Below are 20328 nucleotides of genomic sequence, written 5' to 3'. Positions count from 1 at the left end.
CTATTCTGACCCTGACGCATCCTATATTTGGAGTTTGCATGTTTCTCTCTCTGTGGTCGCTTGGATATGTCTCCATGTCCTCCAGTTATTTGCACCACATTTATAAAAACGTGTTTCGAGTATTTGACTGAGAATTTTCCACGCAATAATCCACTTTGTTGAGCTATCATTTGTGACCAGGTCGCTTCTGAAAAAGAGCTGTATAGCTCATTGGGCATTACCTGGTAAAAGAAAAAAATGTGTTTAGTTTAGTGCCCAGAGTGGAGGGAGGGGAATTTTTTATCAGTCGCTTAAAAAAAGTTTGTCGAACTTCTGTCATCCGTGACCCTCCAAGTAAATCATCCCTTTTGTGTGCTTGACTGTGGCGGTGTAGGCACATTGACTTCGACTTTGAGAAAACACTGTTTCTGTTCACCGCCGGGCGATACGAGTTCACCAACAAAGGGACGGACTTATTCCTGGAGGCACTCACTCGGCTCAACTACCGCCTGCAGGTGAGCAACGTCTGGCCGCAGAGCTCACTGATGGTTAACACATGAAGGACCTTAAACCATCACGCAAACTCCAGTCATCCTCGCAGTGGCTTTTGGCTAGCCATTGAACAAAGACGGTCACTGCATCGCGCGCTTTCAGATGCGCTTCTGCGGCGGTCTGGAACACACTCTGCCTTCCGATATGAGGAAGCCACTGCAGCTATGTACTTTTTAATCTAGAATTGAAAACTAATTTCGATAGAACCGTTATTGATGTTTAGTTTGTCCTTCCCCCGCACCTCCGATTGAGTATGGTTGGCTACATACGGTGCGAACAAGTTGATACATTTTTAATTAAAGCTTTCGTGACTGCAGGGATTCATACTTGGTTCTTTTGGTAAAGAACCAAGAATAAGTTAATACATACAAAACCCTTTTCCCAATGCCACATGCGAGCCAGCCGTACCGTGGCAAAACGACCTGGCACCTTCTGTGCTGTGCCATGCTGACTTGGTATGGGCGTGGGGCTCTGTTATACAGTGAAAGAGGAAGGTGTATACGTGGCTGGGTGGCTCAGCACTGAGCCGCCAGTGATAAGAGACTGGGTTCTCAAGTGCAACGAGTTGATGGTCTCAGCCCAGCCACGAATGATACCAAAAAAATACTCGGCTCTCTTCACCATAACTTACAGTGTTCAGTGTTGAAGTCTGTCCATTCACAGATCCCAGCCATGCCAGTAGAGGGCCTCCCTTGCAACCATGGAGCCATGCAGGGCATGTTCACCAACCACACAACTGTTAATCCAGCTCTGGGCTGCTGGAAATTTGTCTCGTCAAGCATAGCAGCTTATTAAAGAGCTAGCTGTACATGCACTTTCATTACAGCTCGAGAATTCTAACTTTTAGCGTAAAAAAGTGAAGATGTTACATTTTTAAATTGTAGAACATGTAGGGTTTAAAATGTTTAAAGAAAATAATTATTGTTCTTACACTATCTAAATAAATGTCTTAACAGTTAATATGTGGCTTGTGATTTTTTTTTGTTCATTGCTGTATATTTCGTCTGACCAATGCTTATTACTCGACTGCCAACATAATTGTTTAAACATTTAATTGGTCTCGTTACTCCAAAGACGTCCCTCAGGGATGTGACTGTGGTGGCCTTCCTCATCATGCCGGCACAAACCAACAACTTCAACGTGGAGACGCTGAAGGGGCAGGCGGTGCGCAAGCAGCTCTGGTAAGCTGCGCTCGGAGAGACTGCGCTGGTGGGTGAGAGCTGTCCCGTGATGGCTGTCCGTGTGCACGCAGGGCGGCACGGTATGTTGGATGCGGTTAAGGCGGTGATTCTCTCTGGTCGTGCTTCCCAAAGTAATATCCAGAGATTCTCTCTTGTCTCTCTCTCTGTTTCTTTGTATTTGTGGCTCTTGGTCTCTGTCTCTGTGTGACTCCGATACCTTTCTCTGTATGTCCATGTGTCTGCCACTGTGTTGCTCTTCCCCTTGCCCCATCCCCCCCCCTCCCCCTCTCTCAATGTGGATTCGGTGAAATGGGGAGCACCGACGTAGGAGCATAGTACATTACAATAATATATTGTTGTACTGTTGTCTTATGGGGTGGGGACATGGCCCAGCCGTAGCGCGTTCCCACTTGTTGCAGAGGCTCTGTTCGAATCCAGCAGGCAGCCCTGCATCTGTGTTTGAGAAATGGTGACATAAATATGCATAATAACAGTGTCTTTCTGTCTTTTCATGTCCGTTTCTTCTAGGGTTGCCACTATAACTTTTCATGATGCGGTATTAGGTTTCACGATGTATCATTTTCCCTTAACCTTGTAAATGTATTTAGTCTTTTTCTCATCGCGTTTTTGTGCTATTAGGCACATTAAGTATGAATAAACATTGCTTAAAAGCAGACTGGTTTCTGTAATATTATGCTAGGATGATATAAGATCTGCGATAATGGTATTGTTGATTTTGCAACATACAGTATGTAATACAGTATGTTGGTTATGGAATTATTTTTGCTCCCTTTCAAAATTATATACTATTTCCTCAACTTAGAACCCTCACGTCACGCGATCTCCGTAACGCTATTGAGACGTAAAAAGGACGTCATGATGAACAAGGGATTATTACCTTTAAATGAAATAAGTCTGTCACCGCGGCCTTACAAATTGCACACGAATTGATGCAATAAATATCACGTCGCGGTCTGCTTTTCGCTTGCAAGTTTCAGATTTACTGCAATACACCCGTCCTTGGACGGGCAAAAGGCTAGTAATACCATAATCACCATACGTTGCAAAATCAATTAAACTATTTTTGCGGATTCTACATGGTACGATATATTGTAGTACCGCCATTTTGTGGAAACCAGTCTCGACCCATCTGCTCGGAGCCTCATTCAGTTTCGAGATGGTTCAGCCTGAGAGATGCCCATACAATTACAAACCCTTCAACTTCGCCACCCACAGCCAATTATAATCTTCGCCATTTCCCCCACCAGAATACCACCACTACTTTAATCGCCTCCACCCCCAGCACCACTGAACCACTGTTGTGAATGCACAATCTGGTGATTGCGCAATCTGACTGCCACATGGTTACACCATGTGGTATTATACCATGACCAGCTTGACCTTCCCACCCCTCTCCGATTTAATGCTGGATCTGTGTCATGAGCTTCCAGCGCAGTGATACCCCACGTAAGGAGGTCTTTAAATTGAAACCAGTTAAGAAAATTATAGTTCTCAATGACAATCGAATCGTTGTTTGAGGCAAGTCTTAATCGTCTTTATGTTCTGCACGCGGGATAGTACCCGAATGCACCAATGAAACCCACGCACACGAGAGTGTAATATTCAAACCTATGGATAAGTACGTCGCCTACTTGCTGTACTACCATGTGCTGGCCACACAATTTCCCTGCACGTTAACACTGTCGAGATCCAACGATGCTTGCCGATCAAGTGGAGTTTGTCTCTAATCCAACCTTCAATCCTGGAAATGCGTGCATCACCACGCGGCATTGCCTTGCTCAATGTGGCGTAACCCTGGGGAATGTGCAAGCACGGTGGTAAGTGGCCCCACACCTATGTGACCTTGAAATAACCTTGTGCTCTTTCTCTACAGGGACACAGCTAACACGATCAAAGAAAAATTTGCAAAGAAGCTTTACGAGTCACTCTTGATGTGAGTTCACGGTCCATCAGCCACTGTGGAATCCTCCGTTAAATGATAGCCCCTCCCCCAAGGCGCCATCGTCTCCCGCGATCCAGCGATGCTACAATCCACACAGCACCTGAACACAAGCTGCTTTCTACACTATCTCTTTGGCGGTTCCTCCTTGGATAGTTCTATTCTCTGGCTGCCAATGACCAATATTCCTGGCCAATCGTCAATATTCTTGGCAATCATTCCTTCAAGCAAAGGGTTCTGCCCAAGCGCACTTGTTTTTCTGAACAGTTTCAGTTAACTTAATGAAAAATTTGAATAGTTAATTCTGAATTGTGCATTGTGAAGTAATTTCATGATATTGCAGTATAGAATCCAATTCTTTGGTTATGAATAAAACATGCAATTCCAAAAATAAATCTACCTCCTAAGTGAATTTTAGATTTTAATGGAAATTTTATATAAAACCTGGTTTGGGGAGTTGCAAAACTCTATGGTGCAGCCCCTTTAAGTATTGCAAACTTTAAAATATGCAAATGCGACAAGAATTGAGAGTTCACAACATTAATCAAAACAAGTCGAGCAGAGTTTTATACATTTCTCATTGCAGCAGTTTTACCGTGTGTGCAGGAGTGAGATTCCAGACATCGGTCACTGTCTGGATGGGGAGGATGTTACACATCTGAAGAGAGCAATATTTTCTGCACAGGTATTGAACTGGTCCCGATCTAGTCATATATAAATAAATACATGTCTAATCAGTCAGTCTATCGGTTACATCGGTTGAGTCATAAAGTGTTCAGCAAGAGCTCGCTCTTGACTGGCAGGAACTGGACCCTTTGGGATTAAATATGATCTGTGTAGACCCTCTGACATTCACAAGAACCCCTCCCCCCAAAAAATGCAACGGCATTTTAGTCTCATGGAGTGGTGTCACCTGGTGGACAGCTCAAAGTAGCACACGTTGTGTAATGTACCGTATATGCATTGTGAAGTATGGTCATATCATTTCCACGACCGACACTGCGAGGGGAGGCCTTACATGTTTACAACTGTCATCTTGGCTGGTTAAAATGGCTCGTTTTTTTTTTCAATGCACTGTTGGATGATGGTCTCCCCCACGCTGTTGTGGGTCATGATGATATTTTTTTATCACACTTCATCTGAGTAAACATGGAACGTTGGGCCAACGTTGCACGTTAACTGGAATGTTTGTCAGTGTGAATTTGGTGAAATGGGGAGCATCTAAGTAGGAGCAAAGTACATTAAAATCATGGATTGTTGTACTGTTATCTATTATGGGGCGGGGACATGGCCCAGCGGAGGCGCGTTCCCGCTTGTTGCAGAGGCTCGCGGTTCGAATCCGACAGGCAGTCCTGGTTACTACTACAAATTGATTAACCATAAAATACAAGTCTGCTTGACAGCACATTTTAAAGATTGCGTTATTCCATTTCATAATAATAGGCCGTTGTATTCCGGTATCATGGTCCAACATGATTTAATTTGAAATATTACTTGCAAATTAAGCAATTGGGAAAACACGTGCTCCCTACTTTTAAACTACTACAGGACTCCCTTCGAAACATAATACTGGTAGGAACCTCCTGGTGGGGGCTGGGTGGGGAGGGGCTGGTCACCCCGTGGTGCCCTTATAAAACTCAACGTTTAACCTACTCACGCCGGCTTGTGCCCGCCCTCACAGTCGGGCATATTTGCAGAATACACCACGTGGTGCCGCCGTTGACCCTGGCCATTGACCGAGCAACCCAACGTTCCTACCAGCTCCCTCCGCAGGAACGTGTTTTTTTCCATGATAGCCTTGCACTATATATACGAAAAACTACGAATACCAAATTAGTTTTAATATAGTTTTTATATGTACGGTGCTGTCTGATATATGGGATCCTAGGATGGAATGCACATTTTTATTATTATTGTTATGTAGCTCCATTAATGCATACGTCGCACTAAATTTAGTCTAAGCTTTTCCACATTGTGAGCTGGCCATGCCTGCTGCTTTACACTAAAACCTTGACCATTGTTGGCAGTGTTCTCTTGGGGGAGTATAGCTGTGCCCTGGATGCCTTTCCACTGTATCACGGTGCTGTCCCTGTGGCTCCCCACAGAGACACCTGCTGCCGCCCGTGTGTACTCACAACATGCAGGACGACAACAGCGACCCCATCCTCAACACGGTGCGCCGCATCGGCCTCTTCAACAACCGCAGCGACCGCGTCAAGGTGGCGGCCCCCGTGCACTCGCGCCGTCTCGGTTTCCGCGTGACCCCCTCCTCGCCTTCTCCATCGCCTCTCATTCTCGACTGCTACCCAGCATTCCTTTTTCCTTTTCACGGCCCTTTATTTAATCCGCTGATGAACGACGGCCTCCCCACGTTGTATAATAATAATAATACAAATGAGAGCAAACATTTAGCAAGGGGGTGCATTCACAATGTATATTAACATTAAAAGTACTAATTATAATTTATAGCATATTTATCAATGAAATGTTGCATGAAGGATGCTTCCTTTACTCTACTTCACCATGGTGGTTAGAGTAGTTTTGGTGAAGTATCCCAGAGCTGGTTCAGATATCATTCGCCACTGATATTGGCCATAGCCAGGAGTCGAACTCAGTCACTGAATACTAGCAGAGTGCTAACCACGGACCCGCAACTCCACTCTCAAATTTCTTTAACTAAACCCACTTGACCTTTGAACCATTTTAGTATCATCACTCATGCTTACGACTGATGCACCCTCTCTGCTAGGAATAAAATGACTCCTTGTCACAATTGGAGGACACCGTTTGTTTTGTAAAAAAAAGATTGTTTGCACCGTGGTTCATGTAGTGTAGTAGTGGCAGGATTTCTGTGACCCAATCACAATTTGACAATTATGGCCAATCTTGTGAAATCTAAAGGTGCAATATGTGTGGATATTGCAAAGGTCTTCACCTCAGCTATTCCTGCTGGCGTTGTAGGTTTGTACAAGTGATACTTTAGGTGCTTGTCAATTTGTACAAGAAGAATTGGTTTAATGATGAAGACCTTTTAGGTAAGTGGTACATTTGTGCCACAATAGGGCAACAGTATTTTAAAAGGAATGGCCACACATGACGACACAACATCCTCCTGAAAGTCACGAATCGGCTAAAGAAAAATCATGGTTGCTGAACAAAGGTCCATGGTAACAATATTTCAACTGTTGCTGGATGCATGACATTAACTCCCTGGTCCAGTATTCAGGAGGTTGTAGGTTCGACTTCGATCCTGATGATGCTTGTTGTATATGGAGTTAGCATGGTCTCTCCGTGGTCGTGTAGATTTTTCTCCCAGGCCTCCTTCGGTTTTTCCCTTCACATTTAGAATCGGCATGCATTTAGGGTACATGGCTGCTGCTATGACTTTCCACATGATAAGCCACTTCGTTGAGCCATCAATTGTGGCCAGGTCTCTTCTGAAAAGAGCTGTATGGCTCAGTGGGCCTTACCTGGTAAAATAAAAATTGTTTGGTAATAATTAGTCTCTTTCGCACTGTACTTGGTCAACCGTGCTAATCGGAGGTACTTAATTTGTGCTTTTGTGATTGCACCCCCAAACAGGTCATCTTCCACCCGGAATTCCTCTCCTCCACCTCTCCACTGCTTCCCATGGACTATGATGAGTTCGTCAGGGGCTGCCACCTTGGGGTCTTCCCCTCTTACTATGAGCCCTGGGGCTACACGCCTGGTGAGACGTGTGGCAGTCCTAGCTTTCCAATGCGTTTTCCGGTTGTGTTTACTGCATGTTGTTGTGAACTACAATTGGTTGCCGAAGATGCCCACAGCATGTCAAGCCAAACATTGGGCATTGAGTTTAACACGTAGGCTTTCGGGACCAATATTATTCATAATAAAGGTTTTTTGGTTAGATCGCGTTATTTATAAATGTGTCGTAACCCTCCACCACCCAACACGGCCAATCAGCAAAAAAAAGTGTCACGACAATAGACAATTAGTTCACTACTTTAGCCCACCGGTGTGTTGAAGAGTGAATCCACAACATTTACAGTTTGAATACGACGTTTCGCTGGTAATTACATCCAGCATAATCGGGCAATTCGCTAGAATGATAAAGCCCTCTCTTGCTCCCGGTCTTATACAGAGCAGCAGGGTGACGTCGTAAATAAACTCATTCAGGTGCAGTAATTATATAATCGATTGCTAATCAGTCAATGGTTATGATTAGTAGTGAGTTGTAATGTGTATTATTGTGAATATATGCTACGTTAGTAATCCGTTAATTAGTATGTTTCCCCTATTAGGAATTGTAATATGTATTATTTAATAATACGCTTCCAAGCCGCACTAAGCCTATAGTTATTGGAGCGATTAAAGTTATTTTTATTTCTCGCAATTTCAATGGATTCTCTAATTAGTCTTTGCCAGTAATAATTAGTTTTACACAACACTTCAACGTTATCAAAATCAATTGAGTGTCCTTGTTGACAAGCATGTTCTGCCACTGCCGACAGTTGTGTTTGAGATAATTTAATACTTCTTTGGTGTTCTTTTAGTCTTATGCGGATGTTACGTCCCGTCTGTCCAATATAGCATCTGCCACATAAACAATTAATGCGATATACACCTGTTGATAATTTAGGTTATTCGTCTTTAGTGCAAGATACTAGTTTAAATAATACATATTACAATTCCTAATAGGGGACACATACTAATTAACGGATTACTAACGTAGCATATTTTCACAATAACACACATTACAACTCATTACTAATCATAACCATTGACTGATTACCAATCGATTATATAATTACTGCACCTGAATGAGTTAAATGATGACGTCACCCTGCTGCTCTAAGACCGGGAGCAAGTGAGGACTTTACCATTCTGGCGAATTGCCCGATGACGCTGGATGTAATTACCAGCGAAACGTCGTATTCAAACTGTAAATGTTGTGGATTCACTCTTCAACACACCGGTGGGCTAAAGTAGTGAACTAATTGTCTTTTGTCAACGTGACACTTTTTGTTGCTGATTGGCCGTGTCGGGTGGTGGAAGGTTACGACACATTTATAAATAACGCGATCTAACGCAAAAACCTTTATTATGAATTGGACATTGAGCCTGACAACGTGCGGTTCAATCCGAACCACATCGGAGAGCTGTGCAACAACAACAACCACCGTGAAATCCCTATGCGATGGGGGGGTGGGGAGGGGGCAGGCAATTAGCTGTGTGGTTGCATATATTGTTATGAGCAGTCTTCATTTAGTCAAAGTATTAGTCTAAACTAAACTACTAAAAACTATTATTTATTGTACCAGGTAAGGCCCACTGAGCTATAGTGCTCTTTTTCAGAAGTGACCTGGCCACAAACGATGGCACAATGAAGTGGCAAAAACTCAACGCACGTTTCTAAATATGGAGGGAATAAAAACCGGAGGACCCAGAGGAAAATCCACACGACCACAGAGATCATACTAACTCGCAATATACAACAAACAGGTGCCAGGGTCGGGATAGTACTCGCAGCCTTCTGCATTGCAGGCGAGGTATTTAACATCTCGCTACCGTGGTGCTTAATCCCATCGACACCATCCCGTGGAAGTTTTGTCAAAGAAGTTAACATCAGAACTCATTACAACTGTGAACTTGCATTGACCGTATAATTTTAGATCGCCATATAATTTCAAAATTCTAACAGTCTATGTGGCTCTTTGCTAACTGCGATACCATCAGTGTTCAGAAGGCTGTGTGTGCGTGCGTTTGCCATTATAACCGGTGTCGAGGTGGATGTCTCTTCTCTCTCACGTCAGCCGAATGCACAGTGATGGGTATCCCCAGCGTGACCACCAACCTGTCTGGGTTTGGCTCCTTTATGGCGGAACACATCGCCGATCCCACATCCTACGGTACGGCGCCAACAACGCTTGCACCCACGTCTCCGAATCTTTGAACTCTTGTCATCTCTGAACTCCTGTCACCTCTGACGGAATTTTTCTTTTCTTTTGCTGCTTTGCTCGTTGAACTATAATTATATTGTCACGGGAATGGTGGCGCGATGCTCAGCCTAACGCATTAAGAACCTCGCTTACCTGCGTTTGATTCTTGACCCACGGGTGACGTGGGTGGCGAGTGATATCCGACACCGGTCGTGGGGCACCTCCTTTAGCAGCCCGCACTTACCAACGGAGTGAAGTAGGGTCAAAAAGCCCTCCGTGACAGTACAAGCAAAGCCACCTTTGTATCCCCTCGGCTACAGCGCCTCCCCGCAGAAGGACCCGGCTTTTAATAGTACTCGCCGTCCAACGGCGTCGTTTAGCTCCCCTTTGCGCGTAAAATGTTGGCGCCGCTTGCGAGCTGTGCCACGGTGTGCTCTCGCTGTCCCCAAGTGTTGTTGTACGCTACACTGCCCCAACTACCATCGCGGGCCATATGCTGCCGCCCGTGACTGCTGCGACAGGCATTTACATCGTGGACCGGCGCTTCAAGTCGCCCGAGGAGTCGTGCGAGCAGCTCACGCGCTTCCTGTTCAGCTTCTGCCGGCAGTCGCGGCGCGAGCGCGTGGTGCAACGCAACCGCACCGAGCGCCTCTCGGACCTGCTCGACTGGAGGTACCTGAACAAGGTAAAACCGGCGGTTGATTATTAACTCCTTGTCGTCATGTTCGAGCACGGCAGATGAAAACGGTGGGGAACATTTCTGAAACCCTCTCGCGTCTGGTCCACCTGGCGATTTTATAAATGAGCGCGCGCGCCACTCTCGATCGAGCAGATCGTGTGTGGTGGAGGGGGGGGGAGAGTGTGGGTTCCCCCTCGCCTCCTTTTTTTAAGATGTCTCTGACCATCTTGGAAAAGCACGCCAAAATACGTTCTAGGGGCTCCTGAGAAGCCCCCTCAAGCAGAGGGCCTTCCACCAGCAGTGTGGTGTCCAACGTGGACGCAATTTAAAGTTGTATCGTGTATAAAGCCGTTCTGCTTTTAGGCACTTACCCTTGAGAAAAGCAACCAAATTGGTGGAACAGTGGTCAAAACCTTGGAGACAAAAAACAGCAATTAAAAGGTTTTTTTTTTCTCTAGCAGATGGGGGCTGCAGAGGCACATGTGTGCCTCCCCTCCCAGTGATGTCAATGTCGGTGGCGACGTCTATCCGTGCGGCTTGAAACGCTGCATCGTTATTGATAATTAGTCAAATAATTCTGAGGCCTGTGGAAAATGTTATTGATCCATGATGTGCATGATTTTTCTTGTGTTTATAACTGGCTAATGGTGAAAAAGAGGCGGCTTAATGAAGTTGAAATAATAATAATATACAACCATTTTTCATTCCACTGCTGAGTGAAAGCCTTCCCAGGCTGTCGGTCATGGCAGGGTTGTTTGGTCATGCTTCTTTGCCTGGAAATATTAATAGTTTTTTTAGTTTTTACTTAACGTTGGTTGGTACAGGTTGAAGGTGTTTGTGGGGGGGGGGTTATCACTTGCTATTGTTTACTCTTGGCCGATAATATAATCAAAGGTCACTGGGGTAATAGCACAGTACACTAACCACAGTGCCACCACATCCCACCCCCGTTAAACTGGTATAATGTGGAAATAATTGTATTGAATAACTATTCCTGTCTGTCTTTGTTTTTAGTTTTATGCACAGTCCAGACACATGGCACTGGCCAAGAAGTTTCCGGAAAGTTTCACTTATGATGCTGAGGAAACTGAACTGGTGAGGAGATCGAGTTGGGTCCCTTGCATTAAAGCTCTAAATCGGTGAAATTCTCAAACGCATGAAGGCCCATTTAAAGACACTGCTAAGGGATACATTTTTATCACATGCTGCCATTATCAGCCATGGTCATACTACTGCTGGATGAAGGCCTTCCCAAAGATGCCCACTATCTCTAATGTCCTTACGATGTAATAATCCACATGTGCACGAGATGATTTATCGTTCTATCTTCTCGATGTGCGTCCTCTCGGAAGAATTTCAATCCTTGACTGCCACTTAATTATTGTTATTTACCATTGTCCGGCATCCATTTTAGCGATGCGTCTTGCCCGAAACTACAATTGCAATGATGTTAACCTGCATATGTTCCATGTATGCCAAACATATCTCTAATCCTGCCATATTAATTAAAATGACGTAGAAATAATCCAATATTTAACCCTTTGTACAACTTACCGGACATTATTTAATTCTCTTTTAAGAGACTTGGTAAAAATATATACAGTGAGGGGAAAAAAGTGTTTGATCCCATGCTGATTTTGTACGTTTGCCCACTGACGAAGAAATGATCACTCTATAACTTTAATGGTAGGTTTATGCGAACAGTGAGAGACAGAATAACAGCAAGAAAATCCAGAAAAACGCATGTCAACATTGTTTAAATTGATTTGCATTTTAATGAGGGAAATAAGTATTTGACCCCCTCTCAATCATAAGGATTTCTGGCTCCCAGGTGTCTTTTATACAGGTAACGAGCTGAGATTAGGAGCACACTCTTAAAGGGAGTGCTCCTAATCTCAGCTTGTTACCGGTATAAAAGACACCTGTCCACAGAAGCAATCAATCAGATTCCAAACTCTCCACCATGGCCAAGACCAAAGAGCTCTCCAAGGATGTCAGGGACAATATTGTAGACCTACACAAGGCTGGAATGGGCTACAATACCATTGCCAAGCAGCTTGGTGAGAAGGTGATAACAGTTGGTGCGATTATTCGCAAATGGAAGAAACACAAAAGAACTGTCATTCTCCCTCGGCCTGGGGCTCCATGCAAGATATCACCTCGTGGAGTTGCAATGATCATGAGAACGGTGAGGAATCAGCCCAGAACGACACAGGAGGATCTTGTCAATGATCTCAAGGCAGCTGGGACCATAGTCACCAAGAAAACAATTGGTAACACTACGCCGTGAAGGACTGAAATTCTGCAGCGCCCGCAAGGTCCCCCTGCTCAAAAAAGCACATATACATGCCCGTCTGAAGTTTGCCAATGAACATCTGAATGATTCAGAGGACAACTAGATGAAAGTGTTGTGGTCAGATGAGACCAAAATGGAGCTCTTTGGCATCAACTCAACTCGCCGTGTTTGGAGGAGGAGGAATGCTGCCTATGACCCCAAGAACACCATCCCCACCGTCAAACATGGAGGTGGAAACGTTATGCTTTGGGGGTGTTTTTCTGCTAAGGGGACAGGACAACTTCACCGCATCAAAGGGATTATGGACGGGGCCATGTACCGTCAAATCTTCGATGAGAACCTCCTTTCCTTAGCCAGGGCATTGAAAATGGGTCGTGGATGGGTATTCCAGCATGACAATGACCCAAAACACACGGCCAAGGCAACAAAGGAGTGGCTCAAGAAGAAACATTAAGGTCCTGGAGTGGCCTAGCCAGTCTCCAGACCTTAATCCCATAGAAAATCTGTGGAGGGAGCTGAAGGTTCGAGTTGCCAAACGTCAGCCTCGAAACCTTAATGACTTGGAGAAGATCTGGAAAGAGGAGTGGGACAAAATCCCTCCTGAGATGTGTGCAAACCTGGTAGCCAACGACAAGAAACGTCTGACCTCTGTGATTGCCAACAAGGGTTTTGCCACCAAGTACTAAGTCATGTTTTGCAGAGGGGTCAAATACTTATTTCCCTCATTAAAATGCAAATCAATTCATGACATTTTTGACATGCGTTTTTCTGGATTTTTTGTGTCATTCTGTCTCTCACTGTTCAAATAAACCTACCGTTAAAATTATAGACTGATCATTTCTTTGTCAGTGGGCAAACGTACAAAATCAGCAGGGGATCAAATATTTTATTCCCTCACTGTATGCAAGCAATAAACTCAGTCTGCAATTTAGTTGTAAAATCTAATTGAACCAGGTGCAATACAAACCAGTGATTGCGTGTGCATTTTAAAAGCAATTATAGTTTAGCTATGTTCCTGTTATACAGTGGCAGCATTATGCATAATCAAACTAAGCAAACGCCTAGGGCCCCAAGCAATTTAGAATATTTTATTCATCCTGGAGAAATCTGAGCTATGAAAAGTCTCTTTCACAGATGTCCAGTAGGGACGGGCCAGACAGTTACAACAACGAACACTACAAAAACACAATAGGAGTACAAAGTGGCAACCCTTAAGACACTCAAATGCCAATCCTCAGCAATTACTGCCAGGCTGCTCAATCAAATCCAAATAAACATAAGTTAATTAACCTAAATATCCAACTTCTCCCATTTTCTGTCATGTCTGGACCTCTCCTTATCGAGCTGTGTCCATATTTTTTTTTATCTACAGTCCTCTTATCTCGCCAAATCGATATCTTCTGTCATCTCACTAGGATAGTATCTATTGAAAGGGCCCACAACTAATTTCTGCTTGGGGCACCCAGTGGGTTTTTGCCCCACTGCTGTTGTACTTACCTGTGACCATAGCGTGTGGTAGCCATGACAGCAGTCGTCAGCTTGGCCTCTTGTCGTGGTGTGCTGCCTGTAGGAGGAGGCTGGATTCCGCTATCCTCGCCCGGCCTCCGTGCCGACCTCCCCGTCGGCCTCTCTGCGATCAAACTCCTTCCTGAGCGAGGGTGAGAATGGCGGCGGTGAAGACGATGAGGAGCGCTACGACGAGGAACAGGAGGCGGAGATCGACCGCATCAACATTCGGCCTCCCCAAATGCTGCTGGAGAGACCCCCCCGCCAACGGCGCAAGGCTCGTAAAACCGGCGCGCAGCCCGAGGCGAAGGCAGCAGCGGCATGGCAGGAGAGCTGACGGTTCTGGCTTGTTCCAATGACCTGGGCAAGATTGGCAATTGTTGACGTCTTGTGCTCGTGGTTGGCAACTCCTCGACCTTTCATGCCAGGTGTGGTTCGGCTTTAAAATTTAATTTTACGCATCATTGCTCGCGCTGTGAACGGTTTGTTGATGCCATCGTTTTGTTGGGGAGTTTGGCATTTGATGGCTTTTGCGTTACCCATCCCCGCTGTGTGTGATGTACGAATCTGAAAACGTCGTCACCCCTATGGAAAGACTGATTTATTTGTAACTTCTGTTTCGATTCTGTCGACATTGACATTAAGAGCCTATATGTTGGTAAATGAGATGTTCTACAGCATATTTTTTGTGGTGAAAATTATGTTTTCTGCTCCACTTTGTGATTATTTATTTGAAATTAAAATTTGGAGCTGTGTGGAGGAGGCATGTAGCCAATCGCATCAATGTTCACAATGCTAAACGATCAACCTACCTCAATCCTGAGGACTACCCCGAATTGTATACATTTGTCAGCTATCCACTTTTGCACTTTGCATGAGTTACATATGGATAAACAGGCAGTCATGTGAATCACCACCTGCTCATTTGGAAAACCCAAGTGGCTTCAATATCCCATTCACAGGATTATAAGATACTCCGGAAATTAAAACGAAGTGACACCACAAACGTATGCTAGGTGTCACTAAAGTTATACAAATCTGGTCATACATACCCCGACTGGAATTATAACAAGCACCCCCTAACGCTTCTAAAATAGGGGAGAAGGTGCGTCTTTTTAATTAGTAGAATATGGTTGCTTCATGGTCTTTGTCAGAGCTCCGAGGTTTACACTTTAGTCATCTAATCCACAAGTCTCACATGATTTATGTTACAAGTTAAGTTGCAGTGTTTTAGAATTGGAAGGTAATATATCCTAACATGTGCTAAAATTTTCACGGTACAAAGAGCAAAAAAATGTTTTTATGTGAACAAGGCAGGCTGGGGTACATATTGTAAAACAAATGCACATGTTTCTATCTTTGCCAAGACATTTCACTTTTGCATGGTTTTTCACTTGGATGAAATAAAACAAATCCCATATTTTTGTTTTGCTGGTGTACTCTTACGTTTAAACAGTTGTGTGTGTGTATATTCAAGGTACAACCGCATTACAAAACTATTAAATGTAAGCTTCATGATCTTGTATACAAGATCTTGGTAGCAATCGAAGAAGCAGGGAAGAGGTGTACAACAGCCCCTGTGGGTCCATAGAACACGGAACTCATCCACTGGCCACGGCCCCTTTGTCACAGAGGTAAGGATCTGGATGCAAACGGATCCAGGACTGGTGGAACTAAACTTGGAACAGGTTTTTTGGGAGTTCCTCGGAATGCAAGGCCCACTCTCCAGGGTTGATCCGTCCTCTGCTGCAGTAGTCCACAGTGATGTTGTATTTACGCTGACACAGACTAGTGTGCACGTTCAGACCAAAACATGTTTAAGTTTATCATATACAGTGTTTATTTTGTTCAGTCGAGTCCTATGGGGCAACTAGAGGCACGCAGATCCATCTGGTGGTGGGACATGTTCTGTGGACCTAGGTTCCGATGAACGCTGCGGTACGCATCACGATCACTACTGCTATCAGTCAATGTCTCCTGGCAACTTTGCTCCTGGCAGCTGGAGCAAAACTCGGAGAAAGCAGCAGCAGAAACATAACAACCGCTCGCTAACATGAACTTAATGATATAAGATTTTCCCACATTTCTTCTTGGCTTCTCTACGCTCAAGTTGACCGTGGGGAGGCGCTAGTGTTTCTGGATGCGCAGTTTTGTCGCTTGGATTGGAGCCGCTCTGTCAAGACCACGGGTAGCAGTGCTCACTTTTCCAGAAAATGATACCCACTTTATCGACCACAGAGATGATACAGTGTGTCGATTCGGATGATCGGTTTTGTCTCCGACTTGGATTTGAACTCGTTCAGGGTATTTCCCGTTGCGTTTCTTTTGTGTTGCTGTATAGATCTTGCGAGTAGGATAAGTGTTTTTGGAAGGACGTATCGATTTTATCCGTCCTATTGGCTTTACAAGTGCCTTTTTATTCGCGTAAATGGAAATTACTCTAATTAAAAAATAGATTGAAAGCGAGTTGCAGGTGACTTATTGCAGATGCCAGCAGGCTGGCTTGTGAAGGGGGGAGGTGTTTTGAACAATAAACCTCTGCAATTAATTCGTGTGAACTGTATAGTTGCGAAGTTTTCGTGTGAAATTTTTATATGTAATTTTCACTATATTTTGGGGCAGTGCTGGACAGGTGTGACATCTAAACCGTTCCTGCCGTCTAAGTAATTTGCACTGTCTGGTGAAGTATGGTATATCAACCCCCATGATGGACATTGAGGCATTCATTTAACAGTGAATTTACAAAGGCAGTATTGTACGTGAAATAATTCCCTTTTTTTTCAGGCAAAAATTGAAAATGGATCGGAGGCAGTGGGAATGGGGCTAATGAAGCCCTGTGACTACAGAGCCGGCAAGGCAGTCAAGATCCTAAAAGAGTTCTAAACCGTGATGGAAACAATCCCTTTCTCAAGTGAAGGAACGATTTTATCTCACAGCCATATGCAATTATTTTAATGCGTGAAAATATTTTGAAGAATTGCTCCCCTTTTTGGAAATTGTTACACCTTACCATCACGAGACTCCTCATGCCATCGGCATGCCTTGGGGTTGTTTGATGCCACAGTCCATCACCGCACATGAACTGTTCTGATCACGCCATCTCCGCAGTGGTACTTTATTGCGTGTTATCTCATTTCCCTTTTGGTTGCTATTTTATCAGTTACATACCGGCCATCATCACTTTTCGTAGAGTCCTTCCCAAACCCACTTTGCTTTTTTAAAAAAATGTTCGGATTTGCGTTTGTAATAACATTCAATCTTGATTTGAAGCTTTCGTGACTGCAGGAATCCATACTCTTTGGTTCTTTCGGTTAAGTCACGGGAGGTCACTGCACATTGCCGGCCCTCGAGAGGCACGGGTTGCGATGATGTACCGACATCGCGGAGACCACTCGGATGTGGGTGTAGTACCGGCCCTAGAGGGGCTCGGTGAGCGCTGATTGACAGTGCTGGATGGCACCACGCTCGGCGTGCAGTGCCGGCCCCTACAGGGTAGGGTGTGGGAGTGCCGGCCATAGAAATGCGGTTACTATGGGCCGTGGCACTCTGGTTGACCCGAGAGGACACGTGACTAGTTAAGTCTACAAAGGGGTCCCAAGTGGGGGCTAGGGGGGGTCACGTGGTCGGGGTGCCAATCCTGCTGCTCGAGGATTCTGGAAGGTGGGCGTGGCCAAGGGCGGGGCCAGCCACGCCGCAGAGAATATAAGCCGGGTCCCCCAGAGGGACCGGCGTTGTTGTTCATCATGAAGAAACCTTCGTCTACGTTCTACTTGCTCCGAGTCTCTAACACGTGGACCTGAACCCGAGCTGTGGTCCGGTCCGTTGTTGCTAGTTACGTTGTAATTAGTGTAGTTAGCCTGGTGGTCACCACCAGGCTAACTACACCAGTCACGTGGTAACTAGTGTAGCTAGCCTGGTGGTCACCACCAGGCTAACTACACCAATCACATGGTAACTAGTGTAGCCTGGTGGTCACCACCTGGTTAACTACACCAATCACGTGATAACTAGTGTAGTTAGCCTGGTGGTCACCACCTGGTTAACTACACCAGTCACGTTGTAATTAGTGTAGTTAGCCTGGTGGTCACCACGATAGGTTGTTATTCTGTTAAGGGGCAGTTATTTTGTGTTGGTGCTAGATAAATGTGTTGCCTCCAAGAGTACGTCTGCGACTCAGTTGAACTCACTATATTACGACAAAAAAATTTAATCTATTAAAATTAAACGCTTCCTTGCCAGGCTTTCCATGGCTGACTGCCGACTTCCACCAGGCCAAGTGAGACTTCAACAAGACCCAGGGTGTGACGCTCCCACTCACTGGGATGGCAACCCGTCTGGCACGCATTGTTTCATAAACGCATCTGCCAGTCACACACCCCACCAGACCTGGGCTCAATTATAAAAGCAAACCTTAATACCTTCGATTACTTCATTAATTTTATTTCACGTGATTTACAGTATTTTTATGCAAAAAATGCGTTGTAGGCATGCAACGATTTACTGACATCACATCGCGGGCCGTACGCAAGAGTCGTAAAATGTATAGATGGGGGTGGCTGCTGCTGCTGCAGCCCACACATAGTTCATAGTTCCATTCATTTGGTATAGCCCTGTGAGCCATTCGGCTCTTGAATCGGGTGCAACCGCAACAAACAAAAAACAAAAACATGAACAAGAAAACATCTTAAAGTGACTATGTGTGACCGCGCAAACAAAAAATCCAGGAAAAAAACCAGCAAAATATTCCTGAAATAGCACCGTACACCAACGCTGTGTGCAAAAATCCCAGTGGGATGCAAGTCAAACAACAACAACAACAACCACAAGACAACTAAGATTAAGGCCATCAGTCTAACTCCGTACTACAATAAACAAAAACATGGCCAAACCATCGTGGACTATGATGACCCTTTGCTCGTACGGCACACTCCCACCGCCAGGTCGACAGCCTCCGCCTGCCGCTGACGGGACGAAGTTTCCTTCGACGTCCGAGCGATGTTTTCCTTGGAGGTGAGGCGGGGTTGAACGTTTGTTGCCTCCGCTACGTTGCGCGTGCGTGGAACCAACCGCACATCAGCTCTGAGCCGATAATTCGAATGGATGGGGTTGGATGGGTTTTGCCAACCTCGTGTGCTACACTCTCGAAGAAGTTCATGATGTCTGATCATCTCCGCTTCTCCCCCGTGATCTCCGTGACCTCCCCATGTCTCTTTCTTGACCCCTCCGCCCCGCTGTCTATCTGAGGTTGGAGATATCGTGTTTTACTGAAATGTCACGCAGCGGAAAACAAGGCTTCAAGGTGTGACATCACATGACTTCGCAGCAGAACATGGCACTTGACATTGGACCACACCATGCGCAATGTACCATGTCAAGGAATATGTAACACAACGTGTGCGTTGTGCGGCACCACTGACATTGTACCTCGCCACTGATGTTACAACTCGGCATAGTGATTGTAACTTCTCCATGAGTGTGATCTGCCAGGTCAGACACCAACACTGGATCTGAAAAGTACCAAATTCTATCTGAATTTGCCCAATCACCATTCCCCCCCTTTTTCCACAGATGGGGATCTCCCCCAGTGGCAGTACCATTTTTACCGGGTACAGTACTTGCTGCTCACTGATAATTTATATAAGTGCTTTTGTATAATAGCCTGGTCTCATTCGCAAACGTAATCGTGGTAATAGCTAATTATGAGTAAGCTGTTGGTGTAGTGAAGACTGAGAGGCGAATGCCAGTTATTAAGTTATATACAAATTAACTACTGCACCCATATTTGACTTGTATTATTTTACTTTGTATTATTAATTCGGTGCATGTAAAATATTAATGCTTTAAAGTGATTTAACGCATGTTTTCTGGCTATCCTAACGCTTAGCCCCATTTCCAAATGAAGTCTGCTGTATTTAAATATTCCCTTTAGTTCCCCATTAGTGCAGTTAATTTATTGGCGGTGATAAACATACGGTACTTCGTTTTCTGGCCATTAGTAAGTGGTAAGCCTCACTTGGCCGTGCGTCGAGTCAAAGGCAGTCGCGGGTTTGTGTTCGGCCCGTGGCCGTCGTTCCCCCTCCGTGGCCGGAATCAGCGCGCGCTGCCGCCCCCTCGCGGTGGTGGAAGGGTGGGGGGGGTGTAGTGGGGGGGGGGGGGTGAGAGGGGGGTGTGGATGAGAGGGGGAGGGTGGATGAGAGGGGGAGGGGTGGATGAGAGGGGGGGTGGATGTGAGGGGGGGTGAGATGGGGGGGGTG

General features: G+C 45.2%; 1 protein-coding gene across 2 annotated transcripts in view; it reads left to right on the top strand.

Moving 5' to 3' along the window:
* GYS2 (glycogen synthase 2) overlaps nt 1-15494 on the top strand; it is a 32886-nt gene extending 17392 nt beyond the window's left edge. For both annotated transcript variants that reach the window (XM_032948905.2, XM_076065305.1), the window contains exons 7-16: nt 374-494; nt 1606-1712; nt 3607-3666; nt 4279-4357; nt 5778-5891; nt 7255-7381; nt 9468-9563; nt 10115-10278; nt 11287-11367; nt 14139-15494. In XM_032948905.2, the coding sequence (XP_032804796.2) occupies nt 374-494; nt 1606-1712; nt 3607-3666; nt 4279-4357; nt 5778-5891; nt 7255-7381; nt 9468-9563; nt 10115-10278; nt 11287-11367; nt 14139-14411 (1222 nt within the window). In that variant the 3' untranslated portion in view covers nt 14412-15494. The remainder of the gene's footprint in view (nt 1-373; nt 495-1605; nt 1713-3606; nt 3667-4278; nt 4358-5777; nt 5892-7254; nt 7382-9467; nt 9564-10114; nt 10279-11286; nt 11368-14138) is intronic.
* Nucleotides 15495-20328: the final 4834 nt, after the last annotated feature.

Source organism: Petromyzon marinus, chromosome 7 (genome assembly GCF_048934315.1).
Source record: "Petromyzon marinus isolate PM22_M1 ecotype Great Lakes invasive population chromosome 7, UKy_Petmar_22M1.pri1.0, whole genome shotgun sequence".
In the NCBI taxonomy this organism is placed as follows: Eukaryota; Metazoa; Chordata; class Hyperoartia; order Petromyzontiformes; family Petromyzontidae; genus Petromyzon; species Petromyzon marinus.
The sequence above is the reverse complement of the archived record's forward strand: the minus strand, read 5'-3'. Positions and strand labels throughout refer to the sequence as shown.